This window comes from Pogona vitticeps, chromosome 5 (assembly GCF_051106095.1).
Source record: "Pogona vitticeps strain Pit_001003342236 chromosome 5, PviZW2.1, whole genome shotgun sequence".
NCBI lineage: Eukaryota > Metazoa > Chordata > Lepidosauria > Squamata > Agamidae > Pogona > Pogona vitticeps.
In genome coordinates, this window is record NC_135787.1 from 187,745,867 (window position 1) to 187,763,799 (window position 17,933).

The following is a 17,933-nucleotide window of genomic DNA, read 5'->3' on the forward strand; positions in this document are numbered from 1 at the left end:
TACACGTTGAAACATCAGCTGCTGCCAGGCATCAGGTCAGAATCGTCATTTGGCCCAATACCATCTGCTCTGGCAGCCACTCTATGCCATTTTGGGCAGAGGTCTTCCCTTCTTTCTTCCTCCTGACCCTTTTACTGAGGATCCCCAGGGACTGAAATTGCAATCTTCTGTATGCAAAACATGCATGCTATGGCCCGTTTCTCACCGACCCCATTTATTTGCTCTGGGGCAGCATGTGCTGCACTAGTTTTAAAGGAAAGAGGACATCAAGTCCCTTGAGATCAGAGTTTGGGGAAAAAATAATTTTTTTTTTTGGGGGGGGGGGGGAGAATACAACTTCCAAAATCCTGCAATCACTGTGGCCACTGGGCATGCTCACTGTTGGGAGCTGTAGTTCCCCTCCCGTCCTCCCTGAAAAGCAAAAGCTAAAAGAAAAGTGTACACAGCTAAGGAGCCAAAGGTTGGGAGTTCAATCCCCCAACTGTGCCTTCTAGAACGGGGCTGGACTCCATGATCCATGGGGTCCCTTGCAGCACTGCAGTTCTAGGATTATTAATTAAAAATGCCAGGCACAGTCAATCAAAATTATCAAAACATTGACTGGTGCTATATAGCAGACGTCTGTTTGTTTGTTTGTTTATTTTTGTTCTGTCTTTACCCCACCCTGTTGTTGTTGTTGTTGTTGTTGTTGTTGTTGTTGTTGTTGTTGTTGTTGTTGTTGTTGTTGTGTGCCTTCATGTCAGAACTGACTTCTTGTAGGAACCTTTTCGTCTCGAGAGACTATGGTATCATGCTCTGAATAGAGGACTCGGAACAGCGTCTAGTGTGGCTGAGAAGGCCAATTCGAGAGTGACCATCCCTTCCACACTGAAGACAAATACAATCCGTCCCCCGTCCAGCTCCCTGATTTGGCTGGTTTCGGGACTGCCTCTTTGCCTCGGCCTGCTGGACAAGGGTCTCTTAACAGACGGTGGCGAGACAGCACCTTACTGGCTGGGGACTGCCCAGCTTAAGGCAGGCAGGAGCTACCTAGTGAGGTGCAATGACCTCTCCCACTGTTGGAAGTGGCCCCTGGTGTCATGCCATATGCCAATCAAGCAAAGACTTATAACCGGCAACTGCTAATTCCCGTGTTGTTTCGACACTGTATGCAAAGCTGGAGTGTACCTTCCAGAGCACGAAGCCTGGGTAAAATAATATGGAGGATAGACTGTTATTAGCCCCTCTCCACATCGCTGAAATGGTCCGATGGAAAGGCAAGAGCCAATACAACTGGTTCCAGTGATGTGGCAGGAGTGGACAGAACGACACAAACTGCCTCTGGGACTCCGGCTCTGGATTTTGCCTCTAGGTTAACTCCTGAAGCCTTTTCCATCAATGGATATAGCCACAAGGCAGTGGAGGTTTGAAATTGGAGTTTTCCTTCTACTATATGGGCTGCCATCCAAGGCTAATGAGCCCCACCTACCCATGAATTCTAGAACTGACTTATAGTGACCCTAATAGGACTCTCAGGGTGAGATATTTAAGGAGTGGTTTTACCAGTTCCAAATCCCCCAGCTATGAGCCATGTAATCACACTCTAATTCTTCATTCATTTTACCTCAAACCACTCCCTTACATCCAATTTTAAGACAATCTTGTAGACAGGTATGCTGGAGTATAAACTCAACAGCATTCTAGTCAGAAAGCAAAAAGTCTTCAGAGCATAGTTCAAGGAGGAACTAACACGGTAACAAAGTAAAGGTAATTTTTGTCCAGTCGTGTTCGACTCTAGGGGGCGGCGCTCACCCCGCTCTTCAAGCCATAGAGCCAGCGTTTGTCCGAAGACAATCTTTCCGTGGTCACATGGCCAGTGTGATTTAGACACGGAACGCTGTTTACCTTCCCACCGAGATGGTACCTATTTATCTACTCGCATTTTGCATGCTTTCGAACCGCTAGGTTGGCGGTAGCTGGGACAAGCGACGGGAGCTCACTCCGTCACGTGGATTCGATCTTACGACTGCTTGGTCTTCTGACCCTGCAGCACAGGCTTCTGCGGTTTAGCCCACAGCGCCACCACGTCATTGCCATTAATTAAGCATTTCAGTTGTGGGGTAATGACAGGAGACACCTTGAGCTCCCTAAATTTACTTTCGCATCAAAAATGTTTCGTAGCAAACCTTCATTCCATCCACGTTGAGACCATGCCCACCACAAACCAGGATGTTAAGCCCTGCAGTCCATTACAACATTTGAAACAACGCAACGGGAGGAAAGCCAGGCACAACAAGATACAATTGTCAGGAGTCTTGCATCCCGGAGGACTACTTGACAATTATTCATGGTAAGACACATGCTTTGCAACCAGATCAGCCTCTCTCCAAAGCTTTCGGAAGGTGAGACCCTCTCATCCTTGACCGATGGGAAACAGGAGACTGTCCCATATACTCAGTGGAGGCTGGGCCATGAGACCCAATTAGCTGGTTGCCCCTCCTCAAGGACACCTCATTCCCACCTGCCTCCCTACTAGAGATGTCCAGGAGAGATGGGCACAAATCATGGTCTGGAGGTTCACGACGGTGGTGCCATGATTCTTTTCTTCCACCTCCCCGGCTGGATCCCCCACTCACCAGCCAGCACACGCTCCTCTCCTCCTCCTCCTCCAGCACAGGTTTCCTTGCTCCACCTCCTTGGCTGATCACCCACTCGGGCAAGGAGGCAGGACAGGCAAACCTGTGCTCCTGGTTGAACAGATGGAGAGGAGGAGGAGGAGGAGAGGACAGCACTGTGACTGGTGAGTGGGTCATTGGCCGGGGAGGTGGAGGAAGGGAATGCGCGGGACCTCTGCTGCTGCCTGGACGAACAGGCACAAACCTCCAGACCAAGGTTCATGTCCGTCTCCAGGGTCAAGTCGGAGCCCAGCCTATGTTCCTCTCCTCCTGCATGTTTCTGTGAATGCTGTCAGTCTTGCTTTGTGTGTATCAATTCTCAATAGTCCAGCTCTACCCACCTGTACTGTACCATCCACCACACAGAGAGAAGGAACACCAGCTGCCACTGAATCACATCACTGGTCCAGCATGCACAGAGCTCCCAGCTTTGGGTTCCAGGTGTTTATGGGACTAGACCTCCCAGAAGCCATTGCCACTATCTCTGCTGGCCAGGCTTTCTGAAAGTTGCAGTCCAAGAACATCTGGGGACCAAAGGTTTGGAACCACCAATCTGGACTGAGAATTACCGACCAATAAGGACTGAGCTTGAGGTCATATGCAATATTTAGAGATACTTGGCCCATTTAGCCGTGGTCCCTTCCATCACCGAGCACAATAAGGACGACCTGCCCAGGCATCTCCCATTTGCAAACCCATGCTTCTATAGTTCATGTCACACACTGTTCACTGATGCTATTTTAATTTTTCAAAATTTATGATTATTGTTTCAAAATGTACCGGTCCTGTGCCCTTTCAGAGCTGAGTCATTGCAACCACACCAGGCGAAGAGCCGTCTTTGACCATCCTAACAGGATCATAGTAGGGCTTGTCCGTTCCGCAGGGTTCATATCCACTGAGCCATCAGATCATTAGCCTCTTTGAAAGAACTAAAAGCCTATAGGGCCTTAAGAGCTTCAGCAAAGGAAGCCATAGATGCTTCTTCTCCTTCTCCCTCTCCTCCCCTTTCCCTCTCCGCCCCCCACCTCCCCCCCCCAGTCCTGAACTGATTACAGTGAAAGAAAGTAAATGTACTCACCCCAGGTAAAGTTTTAATATTGTGCAGTGCATTCTGTGCCTCGAGCGCAGCTTTTCTTGTATAAAATGTTACGAAACAACAACCTACAGAGAGAAATTGAAAAGCTTTCAGAAATTACCCGGAACGATTTGGTCTCCGACAAAAGAAAAGAAAAGGCAGAAGGGAGGGAAGGGTGGGGAGAAGATGATTGAGCAACATTATTATAAGGAGGCTGCGAATGTGAATTATAATGAGCCCCCCGTGAGTGGCAGGGATAAAAGGAAATGCTTTATGGGTTAAAATAGGTGGTGGTGGGGAAAAGGAAAGATTAAAATCACCCTCGCACATTGTATCCATGTAGCACACCTACAGTTTCAGCAAACTGTAACTGCTCAGAAATTAAGTTAACCAGAAGTTCAATTGGCGCCACAGTGTAAACAATGGGGTATCCTTTTTCACAGGGAGCTTTCATGCGTCGCTAGCACAGGTTTAACAGAGCCGAAACCTACCGAAGTGAGCTGCTTAGGAAGAATACTGCCTTATAACTCCGGAACTGCCAACTTCCAAGCTACTTTTTCCATGAAACTCTCCACATGCTCCTCATGTAGGCAAGCACAACCCACCAGGTGTTGACGGACTCCAATTCCCATTCATTCTTAGCCAGGACAGAGGATGAAGCATGATGGGAGTTGGGAAGTCCAACAACCTCTGGAAGGCCACACTCTGCCGACTCCGTGTTGATGGCTGAAAATGCAAAGTTACTATTTCTCATCCAGAAATGCGGAAACATGGACAAGGGACAGTGCCTTAGACCAGCGGTAACCAACCTTGGGTCCCCAGATATTCTTGGACTACAACTCCCAGAAATCCTGGCCAGCGCTGCCAGTGGTGAAGGCATCTGGGAGGTTTTGTCTAAGACCTTCTGATGACCCAAGGCTGGGAACCACTGAGTTACACTAAGGAGTTCAGTATTGTCACCTCTGAATACGAGCAGTCGTTCTCCAAGATTCCAGGTTGGATTCTCTCCTATCTGTGTTCTAAAGCTTTATTTATTATTTATCTTAAATATTTTTTTTACCCTGCCTTTCTTCTAAAAAGGATCCAAGGTGACTTACCATCTTTTAAAAATGAAGCGTTTGAAAGCTAGAAACAATACATTATTACAGAATTAAACAAATATATTAGAAACTCAGATAAAAGGAGTACTAAAATATATTAAAGAGTAACAAAAACAACGGTCCCATTTAAAAAAAAGCCACAAAGATATCCAGTCACTAAAACAAAGTGTGCCTGAGGAGAAAGGTCTCTGTCCGCTTGCAGAAGGACAGCAGAGATGGGGTCAGGCTGGCCTCTTGTGGGAGGGAGTTCCAGAGTCTGGGAGCAGCCACAGAGAAGGCCCTGCCCACCAAACACACCTGTGAGGGTGGTGGGATTAGAATAAAAGCATCCCCTGATGATCTTAAAAGCTGAGTAGGCTCATAAGGGGAGATATGCTCCTTGAGATAGCATGGACCCAAGCCATTTAGGGGTTTATAGGTCAAAAACAGCACTTTAATTGCTTCCAGAACAAACGAACATCTATCAAAAGGCTATTTACTGTGCTTCAGTAGAAGAAATTAAACAAAAAGACTGTCAACGTGATCAATGTAGTCTATGTCGCCATCCACCTTGGTATACTCTGATGACCATTAAAGGTGCACCCCTTTGTGCTGTAAAATTTAAATAGAAGTGTAAAAGATTGATTTCCTACAAGGAAAACATTAGTCCCATAAGCAATTCTGAACAGGCTTAAAGAAAGGGAACAGCTGCTCTTAAGCCCCTTGGTATCCTACTTCTCTCGCCATCATGATGTGATTAACGGCGCAATTGTTTACAATTTGCCAGGTTCAGTGATGGCAAACTGCACAGGAAAGATGGCCACAGACGTTTCTGTACCATATTCTTCCCTTACAGTGGAGGATGATTGAAACAGATTGTGCTCGGGGTCACATCTTCACCTAAATTCATGACTTTCGACTAGATCAGTGGTTCTTAACGTGGGCGATAATGCCCCCCAGGGGGCGATTTCATTTTTCAGGGGGGCAGTAGAACGAAAAGGGGTGGCGTGGGGGCGCTGAAGCAGAAGCGGGGCGGTAGGGGGGCGCTGGAGCAAGCCAAACCTGTGAAGATGGCTGCAGCCTTTTTACAGTGTGCATGAATATATATTTTCCTCCAATCTTAATTTAGTTTCAGAGTTTTCGTCTTGAAATTTTTAGTTCCTGCATTGCAGTTTGCTTTTATGCCCTTTTTATATTTCTTTTTGCGTCTTAAAATTCACTTGCAACTAAATAATTAAATGTTACTTTTTGGGGGGCATTTCATTTTCTTGGAATTTAATTTTGTTTTCAGGGGTCATTGGATTTAAGTGTCTTAAATAAATAAATAAATAAATAAATAAATAAATAAATAAATAAATAAATAAATAAATAAATAAATAAATAAATAAATAAATAAGATATCATCACCGCGGGGAGGGGGGCGATGATAACTTCCTCAATGGCTCAAGGGGGCGTTTCTTTCAAAAAGGTTAAGAACCACTGGACTAGATTCCAAGAGGTCTTGGGATGTCTTAGAAGCCTGCCAGGGCCCATCTTGTGCCTATCACACAAATCAGACAGGATTTCAGAAGGGGGTGGTGGTCCTATCACACATCATCAAAGTACTGGGCTAAAAGTGAATGGAAACACCCGGATAGACCCTAAATTCAGTGTCCGAAGACTCAGTGCAGCCCTAGTATTTACATGCCTTATTCAGCTTTGGAGCCTGCATCATCATCTCCCATTTCTGAGTCCTATGCATATCATGAGCCGATGCTCCCTGTCTGGATCAGGGCCAGAATCAGCAGGGATACGTTCCTCTGAAAACTTCCACAGCATACATGCTTCATGGAAAAACAATTTATTAAAAAAAATCTAGGGTGGTCTTCCTCAGCATGGAACCCTTATTAAATCACAAGCCTCATCATTTTCAGCCAGCGTAGCTAATTCTTGAAGGGCACAGGAAGAGTTAAACACCGCCTGCCCCCTTATGTCGGCTTGCATATTCTCCACTAAAAATACTTCCTAACCTGATTTCAGCATTTGGAAGAACCGTCAAATTGGGAAGCCTTTTGGCAAAGAAATTCTTTCTTCATTTCACAGCTACTGTTTATCATTATGTCCTAGGGCACCAGCTATCCCTTATATATAACTGTCTATGCTGGTATCAATGGCATTTTCCTCCTGCAATTATCCATGAAAGCTTTGTGCTAACAATAGCTGCCAAGCCTGTTTTTCCAATGCAAACAGCTTCAGCCATATTTCCCCTGCTATAATACACGGAGAACGCGCCCTGTGCAATGATCCATGGGTCAGCAATTCCGGGTGGTTACGGGCCGCGTCGCGGAGTAGCTGTCAGGAGGAAGGCCTTTCACTAACGAACACAAACAGATTCACCATGAAAGGTTCACAGTTGAAAAGAGAGACAGTTTGGCAATTATTTCAGCATTGCGAGAATCATTATCGGTATCAGTAAAGGATTATATAACAACTAAAGGGTGCGTCTCTTGAAGGAAGGTTGATGTCATTGTTCCCTTTAAAGAAAAAAAAACACCACCAACAAAAGAAACAAAACAAAAAAAACCACCCTTCCATTGCTCTTTTTAATATCTACTTCATGACTTCAGAAGAAAAGGAGACTTCTACGAACAGGCACTCTTCTTGAGATGGGTGAATATTGCATCTACATGTTTGGAATACAACCGCTTTCTGCATTCGCCTATATGTTGACCTCACGGGTACAATAAGACCTTGAGGGTGAGCTTTTAAGCGATTTGAATTGAGTGAATCATATTCATGCTTCTGTTTTTCACTGGCAGTGGTTCAGAGTTGTGTCTACGGTTGATCCATGTCCGTCCCTTCCCTCCTTGTCATAAGGAGGACATCTTGAAGAGATTTATAAACACCTACGTTCTATGGAGGAAAGAAGTAAAGACTTAGCCAACTTGAGACCGGCTTATTTCAACCAACCATGGTTTTGGTCTGGCTACAGTTTGTTTGCTTCAGACAAGATAAGAAGAAATGGATGAGGATAGAGGCTTTGAAAAGAGATGAAAAATGAAGTAAGAGTTACGTTACCTCAAACCAAGTTCCTGTTTAATCCAACATCCTTTTCATATCATAGCAAACCAGGTTGGCCGAATGCATGGCAGCCACAATGGAAGAGGTGGGTGTCTGAGTCTGGGGACACTTTGGAACTTGTTCATTCTGGTGCTGGGAGACACTTGATTGAGACATCTGAGTGCTAACAGAGCCGTTGGCTGGGGCAAACTCTGAGCTCATGGCTCTGTCAGGCATGGATGGTAGAATCCTAAGATGATTTCTTGAAGATACTAGTTACCAGTCTAGTATAGACAGGAGGTTCAAAACCAGCAAGCAAACCACTTGTGCCTAGGAGAATAAAAAAACAGTAACCTCCATTCCCCTTCCACTTATGAGAAGAGAAGACTCCCTGGAAAAGATCCTGATATTAGGAAAGTGTGAAGGCAGGAGGAGAAGGGGACGACAGAGGATGAGATGGTTGGACAGTGTCATCAAAGCTACCAACAGGAATTTGCCCCAACTCTGGGAGGCAGTGGAAGACAGGAGGGCCTGGAGGACATGACTAAATGACTAAACAACAACAACAGAAGGCCTTCTGACCTGAGTCATTCTCATATGTCCTGCTCATAGGCCCCCATCCCATTGCCACCTCTGCATTAATCTGCAATGTTTAAATGCACAGAACATTAGATGGACAATGGACAGGGGGTGAGTGAACATCCCACCTCTGCAGTCCTTCTCCAACCTTTGCCATGGATCATTAACAGTCGTTAACAAGGGTCTTTCTGGTGGGTGTGGTCCTAATCTTTCTGGGGACGGCTGAAAGGACGGAATGATAAATAGGAGACAGATTGTATCTAAGGTCTCCACCTCTGTTGAGTGAGGGAGTTTCCATATGTACATGTACGTCATCTGTTCCCAGATAGATCAGGTTCACACCCACCAGAAAGACGACTATTAATGACTGTTAACAACCTATGACTATGGGTGGAGTTTTCACTCACCTATTCAGGTGAGCCTATTCAGACCAGGGGGAAGTGAAACCAATGTGGAGAATATATCAGGTGTCTCCTACCAACTCTCCTCAGACTGAAGAAGCTACTTGGTGTAGGCATCCTTCAGTCTTGAAAGACTATGGTAACATCCTCTGAACATCCTCTAAATCAGTGGTTCTTAACCTTTGTTACTCGGATGCTTTTGAACTGCAACTCCGAGAAACCCCAGTCAGGACAGCTGGTCGTGAAGGCTTCTTGGAGTTGCAGTCCCAAACCCCTGAGTAACCCAAGGTTAAGAACCAGTGCTCTAAACAGAGGTCTTGGAACAGCGTCTAGTGTGGCTGAGAAGGCCCATTCGAGAGTGACAATCTCTTCCACACTGAAGACAAATTCAATCTGTCCCCTGTCCAGCTCCCTGATTTTGCTGGTTTCGGGACTGCCTCTCTGCTTCGGTGTGCTGGACAAGGGTCTCTTCAAATTGGGAAAGGCCATGATGCAATGCCTGCCTCTAGGCTGAACGCTCAGACGACCAGTGAAATGTATTCGCGAAGGCTTTCACGGCCGGGATGTAATGGTTGTTGTGGGGTTTTTTGGGCTCTTTGGCCGTGTTCTGAAGGTTGTTCTTCCTAACATTTCGCCAGTCTCTGTGGCCTGCATCTTCAGAGGACAGCGTCTGAAGCCTCTGAAGATGCCGGCCACAGAGACTGGCGAAACTTCAGGAAGAACAACCTCCAGAACACAGCCAAAGAGCCCGAAAAACCCACAACAACGAGCAGAGAATTGTTTCAACCTAATAAGATAGAAGTCCAGTTGCCATGACTCAACTTCCAGATAACTTCATCAGGATGACTGAGAATCTTCACAGATATTTTGAGCAGGTGTAGATTGCAATAAGAACTCCACCTGCTGAAATGTCCTTTTCTATTTAAGTTACAGGAATCCTACTCTTTTTCACCTATGGTTATATTATTTATTTTTTTGATGCAAACATGTGTGTGACTAGGCATGTGACAGAGATGTACCTCAGCATGTTATCAGCTAGCCACAATTAGCTGTGGCAAGTTATGCAAAACCTAGATGAACACCAACAAGATTTTGGCCTATATTCAATACATAGTCAGGAACAGTCAGGATGTGTATAAACACACCCAAGTACCACACGTTATTCCAGTTGAAATCTATCTGCTAAGCAATTAATAAAATTACACAAACCCTATCTTCTTTTACCTATGATGACAATGAAGACAGAATTCATTAGGTGTCCACCAATATAGAACTACAACTTACTTGCAGGTGTGCATGCGCACACACAAAGGAAAACATCAAGGGTGATTTTCCCCTCTTGAAGAGGATGAATGCATAAGGAAGACCCACAATTAATGACATATCTGACATATTCACAGCTGGCAAAGACCAAATACAACAAATGTAAGCTATCAGAAAACACAGAATAACAACAACAACAACAACCTTTATTGGCATAAATATATATACACAGTATAACTACTTTTTGAAAAATCTTAAAAAGAGAGATGAAAAACTATTCAGCATTGGACAGACAATAATGAAGCCTGCTACCATGGGAGTTGTCAGTTCCCTGGAAGAGTGTCTAAATAGGTGCAACTCCCATGAAACTCAAAATATTGAATTATCCTCATGTTATCCATTCTTACGATTTCATTCCAGCGAGATCATGCTGGATTTCCATATCCCTAACAATGTCCTTGTTTGTGCAATACATATATAAATTCAACCAGAAGTATACCACGGCCTCCACTTGTTCTGTTGACATTTCAGCTGTCTTGCATTAGTCTCATGAAAAATTTCACCTCATTAGTTCACACAAGGGACACCCCTGTGAGGATGCATTAGCACAATGGCTGCTTTGCCATCTCTCTGGCTGGTTCACACACACACACACTTCCATTACTTGATAGCTTCAACTGCATGATTGGCATGCATAAAAGAGGCCACCACAGAACAGAACGCTTTCAGATCACGTCAGCCGAAAGCATTTTCCAATGGATGCCATTCAGACATTCAGCTGCCACGCATGAAGTATAAGGTTATCACAAGTGCAAAGGAATCTTGTGATTTACACAAACAGACCGCAGCTGCAACCTTTTATAGAAAAGGACGCCAGCTGTTGGCCAATAAGACTGAATAGGTTCAAGCAGCTGCTATAGTAAATCTTGATTTTATAGCAGGAAGAGAATATCCTTTAAGAATGTGGTTTCAAGAGATATAAACAATATCAAGCACCAAGTTTTTTCCCCCCACGGAAGTCTCAAGAATAGACCAGAAGAGTATGACATTTAGTTTGGAAACTTGGTTCTTATTCAGTGTTTCCGAATTGTATGAATTGTATGTCTTCAGAATGATCTGGTTATCCACTAATAAAAAACTATGAGCAATCCTTTTTTCGCTTTTGTTTTGTTTTATAACTTATGGATGTTGCTTCCCGCCCCCAACAAATGTTTCCGTAGATGCACTTGCCGACAAATCTGTGGATGGTCGATCGTAGCCGGGCGAGTCCTGATAAGAACAGAGCGAACGACATACGTTTGCGAACAAAACCTAAGGGTTTTGTCTTTGCTTTTGTTTTTGCTTTGGAAGAGAAAGATTTCAGTCCAGCAGGCTTGTGGGGAAGTTAAAAATACCACCAGCTGCAATATTTGCTGTCTAATCTTTCAACATCTGTCAGCGTCAGTCTTCTCTCCCCCTTCTCGACCAAAAAAAGAGGGGGGGGGCTTGGGGCACTCCGAAGTTGTGAATAAACCTGCTTCTGGCATTGAAACCTTGACAACATTGGATCGGGGTAACAAGATCTTATCGCTGCGAATCTTCAAAGGCTTCTGATATATATTATTTTTTCCAAAAGAAAAGTGTACAGAACCAGCTTTTAGCTCCTAGCCTAATAAAATAAACTCCTTGAAGGGAGAAAGGGAGAAAAAAGGAGTAGGGTGTAATGATTATCTGATGATGGAGCTCTCGCTATTCTTTCAGTGGGGAAAAAACCGGCAGGATCTTAGTTGACAAATTCAATTCAAGTTGCATTCACATTCAGCATGTCAACAGAGTCATCATGTTGTGAATTGAAAATTCTTTTAAAGGCTGCCTTTGAATTCTAAGGGGCTGACAGATCAAGGGATGGAAAGCCCTCGAAGGGTAAATGAGCGAAGTTCTGCATGTGCGCTCTCTCTCTCTCTCTCTCTCTCTTGCGCTCTCTTTCTGTGAATGGAACTCCCTTTCCAATCCACATTTGTAAGCAGAACAGGTGCCGGCTTTGCACAGGCCTGGAATCTCAAGTGGGGGCCAGGCGGTCTTGGCTGCTTGTCAACGCGGCTGAATCCAAGCAACTTTCAAGCTGAAACGGGGTACTGAGCACCTTCCCGCATCTCCTGGACTGTTACGACTCTGAGGGTGGTGGAGGAATGGTGTGCATCGTAGCAAACTCATGCCGCACATCTGTTGACCTATCAAGATGTTGGTGGAGCATGGACCACTGAGAACAGCTGCAAGGTGAACGAGGGAGTCAACCTTCCAGAAAACAAAGTCGTCTTGGTGGCTACAAAGCAAATGCCAGATTCAAACCAGAGCATGTACTGAGGAGCAGCCGCCCTCCCCCATGACCTCCACTGTCAATTTCTAAAAGAACAATTAAAATAGCAAATGAGCCACAGAGAGTGGAATTTGGGACATTTAATTTAAGAATGTGTTGCGGGGGGGGGGGAAGCATTCTAGGGCAATGGCTTACTAAGGGAAGCTTGGATTGCAGTTACTGGAGACAAGTAGAAGGTCCTTAACTGTGGACAGATGCAGCAACAACAAAAGAGTGCTTTTTTGCTCAAATGTGATACAGAACCACACTAGACAAGCTACAAGCCCTTTCTCTCCTTGTCCTTGCTGTGAAAAAAAGCTCTCATCTTTCATGACTGGCAAAGGTAAGGTTCTCTGAACCTGCAATAAGAGACCTGATTTTTCTATCATGTCAGTAAACTTGCCACTAGCACCTTGTTTTAATTTGGGATCACGCTTGCTAACAGCCCAAAATGGGAAATAGATAGAGAACCTATTTATTAGGAGATGATGTCCTAAGAACTAATGAACACTTGAGTGTTTGGAAGGATGTCGCCCTCAGAGCTTAACGGAAAGTGAGAATTACACTTCAGCCTAAGGGAAGGGTTTGGAGGAGATGCTATGAAAGTTTGCTGAAGGGACCGCACGATGGATTCCACTCCTGGCATCTGATTCAATTCAAAGTAGGAGATCTGCCACTTTGCAAAAGCTCCTGTGCTTTGCCTCCACTTATGCTCTATCGATATATTTGGAAATAAAGCAGATATTACAAACTCTGTCTCAAGTACTCCCTCCTCTAAAGAAAACCCAGCCTCAATAAGCAGCTTTACCCCAATCTTTAGGGATTGTGAGTAGTGTGTAAGAGTATGCTCCATGGCTTGGCATTGTAAAATACTGGTGAGAAATTTTCATGAGGATGTTATGGGGTATTTATTGCCCGCTGGATGATGAGCACACTCGCTAAACTTGTTCTGCAATAACAAGTAATGCCCCATCAGTAAGGATATATATGAGGAAACCTCACTGTTCCCAAGATTTTACACAGATCTGGGCCTCTCAGCACAACAAGCCTGCACTGTGAAACTTCAGCATCCCAGCTGCAGTGCAAGACTGAGCGCTCTTGCTGCAAAATATAATCTGTGTAAAACTCAGGTTTTCCCCCTTCAAGTAGCTACAGGAAAATACCATATTTTTCCATGTATAAGATTGTACTTTTGTCTAAAATCTTTAGACTAAAAATTGAGGGTCATCTGATACATGGAAGTAAGCTGAGGAGAGAACAAATACAAGTGGAGGGGAAAGCAGGGATCAAAGCGATCCTGCAGCACTTTGATCCCTTTCCCCCTACACTTGCTAAGCCCCCACTTATTTTTCTTAATTTTGGATTAGAAAAGTGGTGAGCGTCTTATACATGGTGGCGTCTTATGCACGGAAAAACGCAGTATCTGCCGCAAGGAGAGGTTCACTGATTACAAAGCTACAAAAAACCCATCCAGTGCTACAACTCTCATTCGTGCAATAAACCAACAGTCACAGTGTTTTCTGATGCTGCACATTTTTGCTAAGATGTGCAAAGGACACTCAAGTGAAAACACACAAGGTTTCTTTAAGCCGAACCGAAAAAGGACAGATGTTTTGCAATGGCTTATGTTGAGGAGAATTTCCCCTGTTTCCCACCAGACGAAGACTCAAGGCAGGATTCCCACCGTCTCTTCTTCCTCCTTATCTTTCCAACACCACACCTTCCTTTCTCGGTCTGCCTTATCCAATGTAAAAATAATTGGTACAAAGTTGGATGGCATGATGTTGCTAATTGGGCTCGGGGAGGCCACGTCTCCCCAGCGTCCATTGCCGATGAATAAGGAAAGAAGCTACAATGCCACAGTTAGAATTTGAATCAAAGCTATTTCTTATAGGTTCTGCAGAAAAGGCATAGGACCAGTTTAGTTATTAATAATGTGTTGGTGTCCCATTCCAGTTGCCGGTTTCTCTTGGACCAGAAGACAAAACTCAATGATATGGTTAGCATGTCATTAAAAGCACAGCCCTATTAAGGGGGTGGGTGGGTTTGTCTGTTTGTTCTAGCACAAACTTGTTTAAGTCCCTATTAGCTTGCAGTTTAGGTTTTATAAATTGGTCAGCAGGACCACACTAGTACACTAGTGTGATTGAATACACAAAGCAACAGGATTTCAGCCAATGAGCTATAAATTGCCATCATCCCCTGACAATATTTTTGTTGAGGCAGGTCAAGATTCTGCCAGGTTGAAGGTCCCAAAAGGGTTTGGGATCTCAACATCTGGCAGAATGCCTTCTTCCAGTGGGGATCTGCCCACCCTACACGTACACCCCAAGCTGGGCGCGGCTGAGGGTGTTGACCTTGAAGGAAGCCAGAAGGGAGAAGATGAAGAACAGGGCCTTCTTAGTGACTGCACCCCATCTCTGGAACCAACTTCCGCCCGATATTCACCTGGACCTTTTGCTGGCAACCTTTTGAAAAAAAAATACCACTATAAAACCTGGCTATTTAGGCAGGCCTTTCAGGCCACTCCGTTTACAGAACACAGGGAATCTAACAACTGCCAAGATAACCAATTAGCATCATCTGAATGTTTTATTTAATGTTTTAATGTTTTACTGTATCGTATTGAAGTTAGAATGTTTAATATACCTCGTTTTTATTACTTGAAATGTGGGGTTGATATAATTTAAGGTTGCTTTATCAGAATTGTTGTCTGTTGTTATATTCTGTTGTGAACCACCCTGAACAGCACTCGGCCAGATGGGCAGTATAATCAGTGGTCCCCAACCTTGGGCCTCCAAATGTTCTTGGACTACCAATCCCAGAAGCCTTCACCACCACCTCTGCTGGCCAGGATTTCTGGGAGTTGAAGTCCAAGAACATCTGGAGGCCCAAAGTTGGGGACCACTACACTAAATGAATGAATGAATGAATGAATGAATGAATAGGAGATCTGCTTGGTTTTCCTTTCTAAGTCTAATTGCTTTTGTAGAAACTGTGTGTCTGGAGGGAAAATATTGTAATAGCAAGAAACAGTAATTTTCTTAAAGGTAAGGGTAAAGGTTCCCCTTGACATTTTAGTCAGTCGTGTTGGACTCTAGGGGGTGGGGCTCATCCCCGTTTCCAAGCCGTAGAGCAAGCGTTTGTCTGAAGACAGTTTCCGTGGTCACGTGGCCAGCGCGGCTATGCACGGAACACTGTTTACCTTCCCACTGAGGTGGCACCTATTAATCTACTTGCATTTTTTACATGCTTTCGAACTGCTAGGTTGGTGAGCAACGGGGGCTCACTCCATCATGTGGATTCAATCTTACGATGGCTGGTCTTCTGACCCTGCAGCACACAAAGGCTTCTGTGGTTTAGCCCGCAGCGCCACCACGTCCCCAATTTTAAAACCATGATATAAACACTCAGCCTCACATTTTCCAGATGACCACACTCTTCACGTTCTTCGAGTGGCCTGCTGGCTACAACCATTCCTGGTCAGGGGCAATCTGGCTACAGCGGTTCATGCATTGGTAACTTACTTGTTAGATTACTGTAATGTACTTTATCTAGGGCTGCCCTTGAAGACAAGACAGATGCTGTAGTGAGCGACACATGAAACTGCTATACTGCTAGCCAGAACACCTTTCAATGCTCACACAACACCAGTTCTGAAAGAACTGCACTGGCTGCCAATATGCTTTCAGTCTGAGCTCAAAGTGTTGTCAACGGCCCATAAAGCCCTAAATAGCTTTGGACCGGGATATTTGAGAGATACTTCCTTGTACAAACATGACGAATCACTAAGAATTTGCTGAAGAGGCAAAAGCTTCTCCATGTCCCACCAAGAGAATGATCTATTATGTAGAGACACAGAGTAGGGCCTTTTTGGCAGTAATACCTTAGTTATGGAACAGGTTGTTTTATTATGTTGTGAACCACCCAGAGTGACTTGGGCAGTCCCACGGGCGGTATAGAAACTGCAGGGGGGGAGGAATGGATGGAGGAATGGATGGACAGACATCACCTCCTGGGAAATAGAAGGGGAAGATATGGAGGCAGTGACAGATTTTATTTTCCTGGGCTCCATGATCACTGCAGATGGAGACAGCAGCCACGAAATTAAAAGACGCTCGCTTTTTGGGAGGAAAGCGATGACAAACCTCGACAGCATCTTAAAAAGCAGAGACATCACCTTGCCGACAAAACTCCGAATAGTCAAAGCTATGGTTTTTCCTGTAGCGATGTATGGAAGTGAGAGCTGGACCATAAAGAAGGCTGACAGCCGAAGAATTGATGCCTTTGAATTGTGGTGCTGGAGGAGGCTTTTGAGAGTCCCCTGGACTGCAAGGAGAACAAACCTATCAATTCTAAAGGAAATCAACCCTGAGTGCTCACTGGAAGGACAGATCCTAAAGCTGAGGCTCCAGTACTTTGGCCATCTCATGAGAAGAAAAGAGTCCTTGGAAAAAACCTTGATGTTAGGAAGGTGTGATGGCAAGAGAAGGGGACAACAGAGGATGAGATGGCTGGACAGTGTCATCGAAGCAACCAAGATGAATTTGACACAACTCCGGGAAGCAGTGGAAGATAGGAGGGCCTGGAGTGCTCTGGTCCATGGGGTCACGAAGAGTCGGACACGATTAAACGAGTAAACGACGACGAACACGAACCTCATTTTGACACCATGTAAAAACATGTTTATTCGCCAAAACCTTTGGGGATTAAGGATCATACATGTAACAGTCTGTGGAGGCTCCTCTACTGATGTTGCCCTTGTCTAATTTTGACTCAGAGGTCCTGGCACCATATGCCAGAGTTCTGGTGACAGGCTATGGCAGCTCATCATCATCCATAAGAGGCCCATTGCGACCATCCCATCTGGGACAAACCTTCTTCAGATCCTGGGAAAGTTACTGTATTGGGGCCATGCATTACCTGAAGAGCATGCCATGTTGGTTGTAGCCAAAAATAACTTTTCTAAGCCTTAATGCTCCGGAACTGCTGGATAGCTCAGTATCTTAGGTATCTGCCTACGGAGCCAGAGTCTGAGAGTTCAATTCCCCACTGTGCCTGCTTGAGAAGGCGGGATCTCATCTTCCGTAGGGTCCCTTCCAACTCTACTGTTCCAAGAATATTGTTATTATTACTTTCCCATCTACATCCCTTCCACTCGACATCCTGTTAAATATGGTACGTCCTTCCCATAACAGCAAAGAGTAGGGGATCCAAACTAGGGGGCTTGAAATGACCTCATAAAAACTAGATTCATGGCACTCCATTTTGCTCTGTATTCAGGTTATGTCTGCATTTCTGCTAATTGGCCAGAACTCGCTGTTCCCTGTCAGCCCTTAGTGGCACTGGGGAGTGCCTTCAAAGGAGCTACACTCTGTCATCCCCTTCCCCTTGCGAATACAAGCCCTTGCTATAAATGCCCTCTGTCTGGTAAATTGAGGTCTCTTTTCTAGCCCTCCATCCCCCCTCTTTGACCTAGATTAAATCTGCTGCATTTTCAAACCTTTT

At 44.9% G+C, this 17,933-nt stretch overlaps 1 protein-coding gene across 42 annotated transcripts in view; it reads right to left on the reverse strand.

Annotated features, from left to right (window-relative positions):
* The window catches only part of CELF2 (CUGBP Elav-like family member 2), a 607,596-nt gene that overhangs the window by 152,424 nt on the left and 437,239 nt on the right, over positions 1-17,933 (reverse strand). For all 42 annotated transcript variants that reach the window (XM_078376463.1, XM_078376461.1, XM_078376459.1 and 39 more), the window contains one exon: positions 3,733-3,815. In XM_078376463.1, the coding sequence (XP_078232589.1) occupies positions 3,733-3,815 (83 nt within the window). The remainder of the gene's footprint in view (positions 1-3,732; positions 3,816-17,933) is intronic.